Genomic DNA, 12,943 nt, shown 5'->3' on the forward strand with positions numbered 1-12,943 from the left:
TCCTGGCATACTACATAGTATGGAATATATGGAAATGTGAATATTAGAAGATGAATATAAGAAGAAGAAACAAACAAAACTTTTGCCATCAACAAGAAATAAATGGAAATAAGTCCTTAGGAATGATTTTTTATTAGGAAATTTGGAATTATTCTTTCATGCCAGCTGGTACTATTACAAGCTTCATGCTTTCTGGAATTGAAAACAACAACAGAAGCAGAAACCGCTAATGTAAAGTCAATGTTTGCCACACCAGAACTTAATCATAGAAGACGTTTCCATCTCCCATTATGTGCATTAAATCTACCTTCCGCAAGAGAGCTTCCCAAATTTTTCTTTGTGAAATTGATAACACTTTTACAAATTTTGCATTTCCATGAACTTTATCTAATGCTACACTTCAGAATCTGCAAAAAGTATGTTATGGAAACCCAGATATGATGATTCATGCCTGAAGCCTCCCTGAGAAATAAGTCTGCAACTTCAAGAGTTTTGTAGTGAAGACCAGAGAGAAGACATGAATAGAATAGAATAGAATAGAATAGAATAGAATAGAATAGAATAGAATAGAATAGAATAGAATAGAATAGAATAGAATAGAATAGAATAGAATGTGCTTTATTGTCATTATACAGTGTACAACAAGATTGGACAGCTTCTCCTTTTCAGTGCAAACAAGAAGGTGCAAGACAAAAGTCTCAAAAATCTTAAAGGTAGTGCAAACCGTCTCCATTTACAAATATACAATATAAATAAGATAGAGTGAAATGATACAGGAGCTGAGGTTGATTCTCATACCAGAAACCAAAATTTTTCAAGCTGCAGTTGAAAAAAAAATCTCCCAGAATGGGCAAGATTTTCTAAGGCTTAAAAGCAGAGCCAAGAGAAGGTCTAGAAATTAAGTTATAATACTGAACGGTTAGTGGAGCATTTTTGAGCGATGATGCCAAAAGAATACTGCCTACCCCAGCTTTACCATTCATGTAGGTAAAGATTAAACTCACTGGCTCTCCAGCGATTCCTTTGGCTCCTGGAGGTCCTGAGGGCCCCTGAACACCCTGAAAATAATACAGCCATTTGTAACACACACACACATAGCACTAGTATTCATACAAACATAGAAATGCTACAACCCCCACAAGAGAAACAGAACACCACACAAGCCGGACTTTCCACGACTGTTCCCCAAAGTGTGTCCACCCCGAAATCAAGACTGACCTAAAAGAGAACTCTGTTAGCCCCAATCACTTACTGGAAATCCCCGAGGACCAGCTTCACCTGGCTTACCGAGCTTCCCCTGCGGCAAAAAAACATGACACAAATGGAAAAAAAAGCTTTAAGGAGTGACCAGTCAGTTAGATCTGAGTTGTGTTGTTGCCCTGTCAAACTTTGTATAGTCAGTCTAAGAACAGAGATCTGTTCTGTTTCTTGTGTGTTCTTGAGTCCTCATTTAGGTTTTACATAATCTAATCATGTTCCATGTTATAAAAAGCAGGAATAATTAAATATAGGGGTGCTATTGATGACTATTTTTATTTTATTTATTATCTATAAATGAATTTAAGTGTCTGTTCTTAAAAAAAACCCACAGTGAAAAATGTCATTCACAAGTTGTGAGAGCCCAAAGCTGTTCTCTTTAAATTGCTTTTTCTGTCCCAGCAACACTCTGCATCCAAAAAAATACTAAATGTACAATGATGGCATGAGAAGTGTTTTTACCTTTGATAGTTGGAGTATATTTTGCATATCATACCAATGTTATTTCACTTAAGTGAGATAAATACAAGGCTTTTACTATTAACCTTCAGAATCCCCAAAAGGCACATTATATGACAAAGGAAAGAAAAATCACCAAAATTACACCTTTTATCACAGACAGAAACTGTAAAAACAAAAAAAAAAGTCAGATTTTCACCTTTCAGCAGATCAAAAACTATTCATCTGTGACATAGCTTAAAATCATGATATTTCATCATGTCAGTTTATTCTATATGTCTCAATTAAAAATACACCAAAAATATTCTTGACACAACTGAGAAGCCATTAGTGACTCAGCTGTGACCGACAGTGTTGTGACAAAAATTCGGGGGCTTTTCGGCTGAACTGCAGGCAGTGGTTACACAAATTTGATAGAGACAAATATGGGAACAAAGTAAAAATGTTAAAAGTACGATTTGTTATATTTTCAGTTACACCTGCGGAGTGTTGTGAATATGTTGTACATGTTGATTCCTGTTGTTTTTCATTTTGTCAAATAAATATTCATAGTAATTCAACTTTTTTTTTCTTTTAGAACTTTTGGCATTGTCACAGTTTTCAGTTCTCTCTACATCTAGTCATGGTTGTGCTGTTTCCATAGAGCTGCAGGACTTTATACTGCAGTGAAAAATGCGACTGGAGCTAAAAAAACTCCCAGAAAAAGCTTGAAACTTAGAGGATTAATGGGCAATTTTCTCATGTTTCATTGATACTTTTACATTAGTAAATAAAGTAACTGCTTCTAAAATGATTATTTGATCATCAAAACAGTGCAAAAATAATTAATTATTTGACTGTTTTTGTCACTGATTAATTAACTGCAGAAGTCCATCGGGAAAATGAGGATGTACCAAACTGTTACTTGACAAACAACAAATATTATTATAAGATGGCATAAGAAAACTGCAACAACACAATTGGAGTAGTGCCATGGACAAAAATATAGCTGAACAAGGTGGAGAAATGAATTAATCATCTTATAATATATGTAGAATAAAGCTCTGTAACCCTGAACACTTTCAAACCCAAATGTTGAAACGTAGCTCGGATTGGTGCGTTCGCTAAAAATAATAACAAAAAAAGAAGAAGAAGAAAAGCAAGAAGAAAAAACAACAGTTTTCCTCACCATCTCCCCAGGGAGGCCCAATTTTCCTGGTGGACCATCAGGGCTCTGAGAAGAGAAAGCATCAGTTAACTGAGCGTTCTGAAATCCCCCCAGACTCCCAACGTTTCTGACTGCCAAGCGCTACCAGCTCCATCAATATTTCAGGACTCTTTGATTTAGGATTCTGTTGTTAAATTTGCAGTTAACAAGCGTGTCCTCTAAAGGTTCTTCAGATGTTAAAAATAGTTAATAATTAAAGTCCGTGGAACAAAGCTGCTTGTAAAAAAAACTCATGATGTGTTACCGAAAATTTGGGCCATTTTGTTTATCTTCGGTTTCTATGGGACGTATTTGATGTGTGCAATTAGGAGAGTTAAGGCCAAACATTGCTCTGAGGCAGCTGTAATATATTATTATCAACAATTAGCCACAAACTCCGAATGCCTCCCATTAACCTTTAACTTTTTGTCCATGTGCTCACCTTTACTCCCGCTGACCCTTTCTCCCCCACTGGGCCATCAGGACCCCTCGGACCCTGCACAAAGAAATAAAAGTTGTCATTGATGAAAAGTTTTGGAAAACTTGGCCTTTAGCAAACCTGAAGTGCACGTTGTTCAGCATATTAAGTCAATGATTTTGGGTAGTTAATCTCCATTTTTGTCATCCCTATTTAGTGGGGCCTCGGTTTTTATGGTGTACTACGTTTTAACCCGCACTGGAGACACATCATCAAAGATTGTGGGCTATTTAGCAAATACTTGGCATCCTGGAATTAGCTGTGCAGCGTGCCCAATCCACACTGTGTAGGCTTTGTCTGCCGTTTTCTTTTTTTCCACGATCACACACAGTGGTTCTGCCTGCACACTGGGGTTATTGTAAAGAAGATTTTTGGGAAAAGGTCACAAATCCTGTAGCTGATTCATCCTTGCCTTTGAAACTGAACCAAACACTTCGCTGTCAGAACACAGCGAAGGACAGCACATGTGAACATCTTACATACAAGTGAAGTCAATGCAGCTGCTACTTATATAAAACCTTGACATTTCTATTGTGTCTGGGGAATAACAGACACATTTGTTCAAGACTGTGCTTACAATTGTAGCTGCACACAACTAATGATAGTTACACCAGAATTAGGAAATATGGCTTGACATGAATTCACTTAAATAAGCTTTTTGGACCATCCAAAAAAATAGTATTTGGAATCACTTAATAAATAAATCTGAGTCATTTTGACAAGCGGCGCATTGTTCAATAACTTGTGTTTTTATATGGACACATCAAAATTAAATTGAGATTGATAAATCCACTTAAAAAGTCATTCCAGTTTATATAATGGCCCATTTTGTCCAATGCTGAGTAGTATTTGCATATCAGAGAGGACAGTTTTACTTGTTTTTTATGAATAAAGTCACAGTTTCTTGAGTTTTATTTCAAGTGACTTCCTTTAATTTATAGGTGAATCTGCAAAAGAAATTCTGCAATAGTTCAAATTGTATTTAGATTGTTGTTTTCTTGGAGGGGAAAACAAGGTTGTCTGTATGAATGTTTAAGCATGGATGTTTTATAGAGCAGACATTTACCATCCATCCTCCCCATTGTATTCAGGTTTTCAGATCCTTTCAGCCTGAACTTCACCCACTTTTGCATTCTTTAATGTGCACCAATTTCAGGGCTTTTTACTGAAAAGTGACACGAGAGGAAACTGATGGTAATGATCTGCTTGTAAATAGCAGAAATTCTTAAATTCATAAGAGTGAGATTGGGTGAGAGCATAAGAGATTCAGCTCTTAAAGAAAATAAAATGACACAGTGATATGATACTGATGTGTGACTGAAGTATGAGACGCTCGAAGTAAAATTTTGTGCAAGCAAAAAGCAAGGTGTAAGATAAATGGGTTTACTCCTAGGTATGTCACAAGTGCTGGTACTAAATTGATGCCAAAATCTGGGAAATGTGGCAACCTTAAGTGTCCAAAACTGCAGTTCCTTAAATGGCTCCAAAAGTGAGTCAATCCCGATAGACCCCAATGATAAAACAGCCAACTTTACAACAGAAATTAACATGTTTACCATCTAGTACAAAAATGTTTGGTCTCTATAGGTAATTCTGCTAATCATAACAACTGTACAAGGGATGATTTTTTATGTACCTCATCCATTTAAATTATATTAAGGTATAAAGTTATGGATAATTATGGGTGTAACTGCACTGAGTGACAGGTGGGTGCCATCACAGGACTGTCCATGGCCCAGAGATGGATGTTTTTCTATGGGACTATAGATGCTCTAGCCACTGAAGGTATTGGACAGTAACAATAATGTGTGGCACGGTGGCCACGGATGCAGTAACAACATGGATACAACACCAAGAGTCGTGTATCTGTACACAGAATTGAAAGTGAGCAAAGATTAGCTGCTTCAATTTTAGATCGGCAACATATCATCAAAATGTTCATATCTCTAAATATTACTGCTATTGTCTGTTTCACAAAGTATGTACAGCATGTTGTTCAGGCTAACTTGGGGATAGCTCTGGTCATGATATTAGTAGGCTATTGTCATTACTGTTGAGTCTTTCAAAATATAGTGTTTTCTGTGTGTAGCAGCTTTTTTACATAAAGGACATTCATTTACCTGGATTTTTCTCATAGGATTTGGTATCGAGAATCCTGTAAATTTAATATTTTTGGTGCTAACTACAAACTCTCTGGTAGCACAACATCCCCTTTTCCCCTTGCGTGGTAAGTGAGAAGCTTTATTCTTTTGGACAACACGTGCACCCCCTGAGAATAAAGCCCATTTTCTTGTCTCTTTAAGGTAATGTTACCATTTAAATACACATTTGTGAACATGGTAAACAGGTTTCTCCTCATCCTAGTTGATTAGGAATTAAAGAGACCAGTGTTTAATAGCACCGGTCTTAATTCTGCTTGATAAAATCTTGATTTTTAGCAATTACATTTCCTAAATATTACACTTGTGAAAGTGTGTGATAACAGGAAAACCTTGTAAAGCCAACACAGGGAATGAAACTCCTTAATTATCCCACCTATTCATGTTACATCAATTATTCATTCAGTCCAATGATCCGGCTCTACAACCACAGGCTATTATCCCAAAGTAGAAAACTCAATTATGGAAAAGCCAGTGAACACCAGACTTATCCTGGGTATCCATGTCAGACACAGTGATGCAAATATGTTTCCATGAACTGAAACTCGAGGGTGTTTTATGCAGCAAGATGTTGGGACAAGCTGCTGCAACGTGTTGCATCTACATAGAAATATACAGTAGGTTATGTTTTACATTATGTTTCATGGAGGGTTAATAACAGATCCTTGGCCTTGTGGTTTTGTCTGAAGCTTCAAGAGAGATGGACAGTTGGATTTGATCAAAGAAACATTTACAATCTGTTCAGGGAAGATGACCAGCGCTGCTCATGTCAGCAACTGGACTGTTACACAGTCTTCCTCCATTTCTTTCAAATAAACTGTGGCTGCTGATGCCAGAAATGTAAAACAGATGATTTCCTTTCTTGGTTAATACCTACCAGCAAATATAGAACAAGACGTTTAGGAGTCTGCAGACAGCTCTGTGCGGCTGTAGATAAAAGTTAGAATTCAACTCATACACACACAGTGCTATTATGCTGATGTGTAGAAGGCAGAAGGCCTTGCTAGGTTATTTGGAAAGTATCGGAAAAATTTAAGATTTTGTGGAAGCATAAATATCTGCACGAAATGTCAAGGTATTTCATTCGACAGCAGTTGAGATAATCCAGCCCTAAAATTCCACAATGCTAATTGCATGAACAGGGTTATTTGGTAACAGATAGTGGATATGTGTCACCTGATGGTAATTTTTTAACACAGATTTCACTTCCTTACCCTCCTGCCTTTGGGTCCTCTGATGCCGACAGATCCCTGTGAACCAGGAGGCCCCTGCATGTGTGTGAAAAGAAGTCTTTTAGTCTGATTTTACCAATCGATGGAGTCGATGATTCAAAGGATAGCATCTATTTTTAATAGTGGTAAGTTGAAGGAAGGTACTTAGAGAATCTAGAACCAAACCACCGATTTTACCAGAATTAATCTCTTCAGTTGTTTTAATATAATGTCAACTACCAAAGGCTGCATTTTAGTGTTTTTTCAGAGGTTAGATAAGTGCAACACATCAGTGTAGTTGAAGTGTTCAGAAGTCCAAAAACTTATGACTTTTCATTAGTGACAGCAGTGAAGCACTGACTTTACACCTGATATTAACCCTCTGAACCCCAAGCAGTGTCTTGGTGTATTTTGCTCCGGTCATATTTTTACTCACTATGGGCTCATTTTTCATGGCAATATAAAGTCCTGCACCTCTATGGAAACAACACAACCATGACTAGAAGTACAGGGAACACTCGTGTCTTTGGTGCAATATAATGCACTTACAATGCCATAAATCATTAAAAAAAGAAAAAAGTTGAAAAGTAAAAGTTTAATTTCCTCAAGTATTTATTTTTTTTAAAAAGAAAAATACCAGGAATCAGCATGTACATTTTTCCACATGCTCACAGATGTTACCAATACTGGAAATATGGTATTTCTACATATTATGGATATTTTGTACGACATACATTTGTTTCCATCCTTGTCTCCTCCCTACTCTGTGCAGCACTGCCTGCAATTCAACCAAAAAAGTAGGTCTGAGCGATAAATCGATTTTATCGATTAATTCGAGTTTGTACTTAATGTCGATTTGTTTTAATGAAAATCGATTTTCTCATCAACATCCGCCACCAACGCCTTCCCGCTGGGCTCCCGTAGTTCAGAGTGCGCCCCCCTCCCCCCCGCGCTTGATGCACAAACAACATGGTGGCGAGCGGTGCAGATCTAAAGGTGTGTGTCCACTAGATGATATTTTCCTGCACGGCAACGCACCACATCTGAAAAATCACACGGACGGCGGTCACTAGCGAACCACATGACATGGTCACATGACAGCACTGACCAACAGCAGGCCGCTACGTGGTCACATGACCGAGCTTTCAGCTGGACAGTCCTGCAGACAAGTCGGATAAACACAGCGGCTCGGCCGCAAACTTTCCCTTTATTTCAAAAACACGTCAATGAGAAGTATTTCTGAAAGCATCTGAGGCAGAAATAATCTGTGCAGCAGCTGAATCTGTCCTTGTTTTAGGTCACTGACACCTAGTTTAGAAGTTTGAGGACAGTTTCACGATGCATGGAATCTCCTCACGCAGCATCCAGTTTGCATAAAGTATAACAGTGGTTCCCAACCTGGAGTCCGCTTTGTCTGCTCTGAGGCTGTGATGTTATAAAAAATAGATTTTTACATTCTGGATAAAATCAGAGTAACAGACTCACTATGTCATCACAAGTCTACTTATAAAACATTTTAAAAACACATTTATTTGGTCTTTCTTCAGGTTGGCTCTAGTTCATCCCCATTCATTAGTTTGTGTTAGAAAATTACTGACGGAAACGGTGTCTGAAAAACGCAAAACGGGTGAAGATTCATCAGTATCTAAAAACTCCGGCTATACTTCGAGAGTTACCTTAAATTTGGTTTTATTAAAGGACAAAACAGAATTATGTTATTTGTAGTGAAATGCTCGCAAATGACAGCATGAATCCAGCGAATTACGGCGACGTCAGGGAATAAAACAGTTTGGTAAAGTCGGAAATAAATTCACAAATTCGGACTTCCGGCATCAATAACTCATTAAATATACGTTGTCTAAACATAAACAATGCCTCTTTTCCATCGTTGTAAGGTAGACAATGTGCTACAAGCCCAGTTTAATCAAAAGTAGCTACAGAAATAACATTGGTGTCTATGAGCAGCAGGCTGTGTGACGAGTGAACAGGAACCATCTGCAAAATGCAAAACTGCTGCTAACAGCGAAGAGAGACAATTATTCAACAAATTTACTGCAGCCAGCAACTGACTCCTGCTGGTCATACTACAACTCTTGGTTTGATATTAAATATTTTTTTCTCATAAGTGTAAGGATTTTTTTAGTTAAAAAAAATCAGTAACTGAACTCTTATGCATTGTAGTGTCATCAAATTTACTGCAGCCATAAACTCTCTCCTCCTCATCATAGTACAACTCTTGAACTCTTGGTTTGATATAAAATATTTTTTTGTAATTTTAGGGAATTTTCTATTAGTAATACAATTCAATAACTTCCCTCTTATGTTTTGTAGTGTACTTATGTGGTGGTGGTGGTGGGTGGGGTGCTGGGGTGCAGCTTATAGGAGGGGCTCCAAGCCACACAGGTTGGGAACCACTGAAGTAGAAGTCAGTCTACTTTATGCAAATGAGCTGCAGCCCTCTCCAGGTAAACACACCGGATCACAGCGGGAAATGCACTGCAACCGGACCAGCATGCCACATGCAGCACATTTCCAGCTGCGATCCGGTGTGTTTACCTGGAGAGGGCTGCAGCTTATTTGCATAGAGTAGACTGGACTCCAAGGTGCTGAGGACAGGTAGGGGGTAAAAAGAAAAATCGGATAAATCGTGAATTGGGATTTTTTGTGAAAAAAATCGGAGATTTTTTTTTAGGCCATATCGTCCAGCCCTACAAAAAAGTTCCCATATTTTTGTCACGTGTCTGTTGGTTGCAGCTGAGGCCATCATGGCTTAACCATTATACTGTTACAGAATCTGGTTGGAGCGGATTCTGACAAAACATTATAATTTTAGGCTTAGATTCGGCTGTTTTCCAATGGAGCAGCATGTCACAGATGAGCAGTTCAAGACCCATTGGAAAGTTGACAATCTGACAATAATTTCTCTTCTAACAGCTTCTGGCTTATTCAAATGGAGTCATTTTGGCTATTTTTCTAAATATAACATGCTGTTTGGGGTTCAGAGGGTTATGTATCCAGACAAAGTTTAGTTATGCAGTCTACACGATCGTCCAGTAATCCAGTAATATCTCTGGTTTACCTTTGTGTACATGTAAAGCTACAATAATGACAATGATAAACTTACTGGGATCCCTTGTGGTCCAGGTAGCCCCGTCTCTCCAGGTATTCCAGTGTGACCCTGATGGATACAACATTTCTCAAACGATATGATTCATCGACCAAAACATAAACTAGCTCTCAGATTTCCGCCAAAACTGGATGCCTTGTATTATCTGCTTGTTCGATTAGTACTACATAGTCATTTAAATCTGTCCAATCTTATCACATCCCCCCATCCCTTACATATGTAGAATTGAACACCCCCCTGGTACGAGAGATGGGGTCCAAACTTACTCCTTACCATCGGCCCTGGTTCACCTGGCGGCCCGGGTACACCTGTTTTCCCTCGATCCCCCTGAGAAACCACAAACCACAATTAATACAACCCAAGTAGTGCTGCAACTGATGATTCCCAACTGTTGTTATTCAAATTACACCCAATAGCCAAACACAGTTTACCAGAGCCTCAAAATTATTGGTTTAGTCTCATAAGTAGCTCAAAACTCAAGGATACTTAGTTTTGAATTAGATGATGCAGATAAAAAACAGCAAATCTGCACATTTGAGAAGATGTTACCAGCAATTGTTTGACAGTTTTGCTTGAGAAATGACTTGTTCAATACATTTTCTGTCCACTGACTAATCGATTAATCCTTTCAGCCCTAATTATGGGTCACATCAATAGATCATAAGAGATTAAAATGGAACAACAAATTGCGACAGTGTGACAAATGAAGTTGGTGCCAACCTTTTCTCCAGTGATACCCATCTCCCCAGCAGGCCCGATGAACCCCGGCAGTCCCTGAAGGAGAGAGAACATGCTGTCTTAGCTGTCTCTTCTTTCTCTCAGTTTTGTGAACTTCAATTTCTCATAATAGGCTGCCGAGCGCCGGGGCTCCGACAAAACAGACACACAGTGAGCATCAAACAGAAACCAGCAGAAGGAGGGAGAAAAGCCTTTACCCTCTCGCCAAGCTTTCCGACCTCGCCAGTTATCCCGGTCTCGCCCTACAGCAAAGCAGCCAATTAGCATATCACAAACTTATTCATGCCTTTCGTTTTTTTTGTTTTTTTTTAGTTCAATTCAGCTGAAATGTGCTCAGAGGCCAGTTCCCCTGTGGTAACTGGGAATTAACATCTAATTTACACATATTCAGATGATACATTATCATAAAATTGAACCAGGGAGACAATGTTCAGTTAAGGATGACACTGGTTTCGGCACTAAAAGTGTGACAATTAGGTCTGACCTTGAGTCCATCTGGGCCTGTCAGTCCAGGGAATCCCTGCCTCCCAGGCCTGCCCTGAACAGAAAGCAAAAATGACAGACAGAAGTGTACTGAAGCTCCACGCAACAATAAACTCCATAGCTTCTATAAGAGGTGTGGTGTTTGTGAGTCTGCCGTCCCTCAAGAGGCTGTGGCGCAAAAAACAAACCAACAACTGATGCCAGAACAACAACAAAAAAAGAAGAAAAATCCCTTTGAGAAACTTAATTATCCAGAAAACAGAGAGCTGTTACCGGCATCAAAGGCTTGGTATTACTCACAGAAGTCTTTGGGTCATTTGTGTTCATTTTCAGTAATCACTTGTGGGTTACACGTTTGGGAGATGGCAGACTGAAGTCAACCACTGCAAAAATAGAGAGTTTCATTGGAAGAGTCGTTCCTATTGTTTAGCCTGGAATGACTCCAAACACTTTTTTTTTTGTTGCTTTTTGGACAGAGACAGTCACTGTGGACTTTTATTTACGCTACAAAACAGTTCAAAGCCATCCTATTTGTCTCCTATGAAGTCAAAAGTTTGGCTTGCATGGCGCTATATTCTATGTTCAGATATTAAAGAATATAAATCTACATATGGTGAAAATATTTGAAAAACAAACAACAAAGGGAACTTGATTCAATCAATTCCTTCATTCTGTACTTTGCCTGCATGTTTGACCTCACAAATAGATGCTATTATAATATTTTTTCATTAGATCTAAGATTTAAAAGCCCCCCCCGTTTCCTGCATTCATCTAAAAAGTATGCATACCATGCAATTAGACTGGACAAACATCTCTACATTTTTTTTAGCACTTGAAGAATAGCTTTTGTTTGTGACCGTCTGTGTTTGTGTTTTTTTTATGATAGAAAAGAGCATAGCAATTTGCTGACCAATCTGGTAATACCAGGACACCGTGTCCAATAGGAAGTCTTTCAAAACAGCTTTAGAACAATGGAGAGATAAGTCAGCCAAAGACCCGCTATCCGTAAGTGGTCATAGTTATTCCTCCAAAAGCTAAAATTAGGCAGAAACACATGGTGAACTGGTGCATAACGAGTATTGTGGTGTTTGCATGTGGATCCCTAAAAGATAACTGTGTTGTTGTATCTTCTAACTGGTTTTTAACCAATCAGCACTCACCTCGAGTCCAGCGGGTCCAGCCGGCCCAACTGGTCCCTCGTCACCCTGACAAAAATAAAACCACTAAAGGTAAACAGACAAAACATTTCTTCTATCTTGAAGTCACTTGTAAGTATATTAAGCTGATCCCACCTGGAGTCCAAGGGCTCCTCTTGAACCTGGCAAACCTCGTGTCCCTTGCTTTCCCTACGGATCAAACACTGTGGGTGAGGTTTCACTTTATTTCTCTGTGCAGAAATAGTTAGTATAACTCTACTAACCTTAGGTCCTTCAGGGCCGTTATGTCCTGGTGGGCCAATGTCACCTGGAAAGCCCTGTGAAAATGACAAAAAATGACTTTTTCCGCATTGTATTGATAAATACTCTGACACAAGAAGACAATAAATTGAATCAAAATGGATTTCTTTGTGCATATAATCCAATCCTACCTCTGGACCAGGAGGACCAGGTAAACCATCAGGGCCCTTTTCACCAAGGTTGCCCTAAGAAATGCCACAAACATTATTAAACAGATCAGAAACATCGAAATAACCAAACTGATTATCCATACATTAGCACAAATTCACTGAATAGTTTTTTGCAAGCAGCATTGTGTAGTATGTCACCAAGACAGTCTAAAATAACTTGAAAAGTGACATAACAATAAAATAAAATATGCCCTGGAGCTTCTGTAAAAAAGGCTTTG

General features: G+C 38.6%; 1 protein-coding gene across 1 annotated transcript in view; it reads right to left on the reverse strand.

Moving 5' to 3' along the window:
• Nucleotides 1–12,943, reverse strand: part of col27a1b (collagen, type XXVII, alpha 1b) — an 88,365-nt gene that overhangs the window by 24,765 nt on the left and 50,657 nt on the right. The window contains exons 19-32 of the mRNA XM_023262471.3: nucleotides 12,687–12,740; nucleotides 12,519–12,572; nucleotides 12,391–12,444; nucleotides 12,259–12,303; nucleotides 11,100–11,153; nucleotides 10,813–10,857; nucleotides 10,598–10,651; nucleotides 10,151–10,204; nucleotides 9,875–9,928; nucleotides 6,754–6,807; nucleotides 3,345–3,398; nucleotides 2,885–2,929; nucleotides 1,253–1,297; nucleotides 1,005–1,058 (exon numbers count right to left, since the gene is read on the reverse strand). Coding sequence (XP_023118239.1) covers nucleotides 1,005–1,058; nucleotides 1,253–1,297; nucleotides 2,885–2,929; nucleotides 3,345–3,398; nucleotides 6,754–6,807; nucleotides 9,875–9,928; nucleotides 10,151–10,204; nucleotides 10,598–10,651; nucleotides 10,813–10,857; nucleotides 11,100–11,153; nucleotides 12,259–12,303; nucleotides 12,391–12,444; nucleotides 12,519–12,572; nucleotides 12,687–12,740 — 720 coding nt within the window. The remainder of the gene's footprint in view (nucleotides 1–1,004; nucleotides 1,059–1,252; nucleotides 1,298–2,884; nucleotides 2,930–3,344; nucleotides 3,399–6,753; nucleotides 6,808–9,874; nucleotides 9,929–10,150; nucleotides 10,205–10,597; nucleotides 10,652–10,812; nucleotides 10,858–11,099; nucleotides 11,154–12,258; nucleotides 12,304–12,390; nucleotides 12,445–12,518; nucleotides 12,573–12,686; nucleotides 12,741–12,943) is intronic.

Source organism: Amphiprion ocellaris, chromosome 6 (assembly GCF_022539595.1).
Source record: "Amphiprion ocellaris isolate individual 3 ecotype Okinawa chromosome 6, ASM2253959v1, whole genome shotgun sequence".
NCBI classification, from domain to species: domain Eukaryota; kingdom Metazoa; phylum Chordata; class Actinopteri; family Pomacentridae; genus Amphiprion; species Amphiprion ocellaris.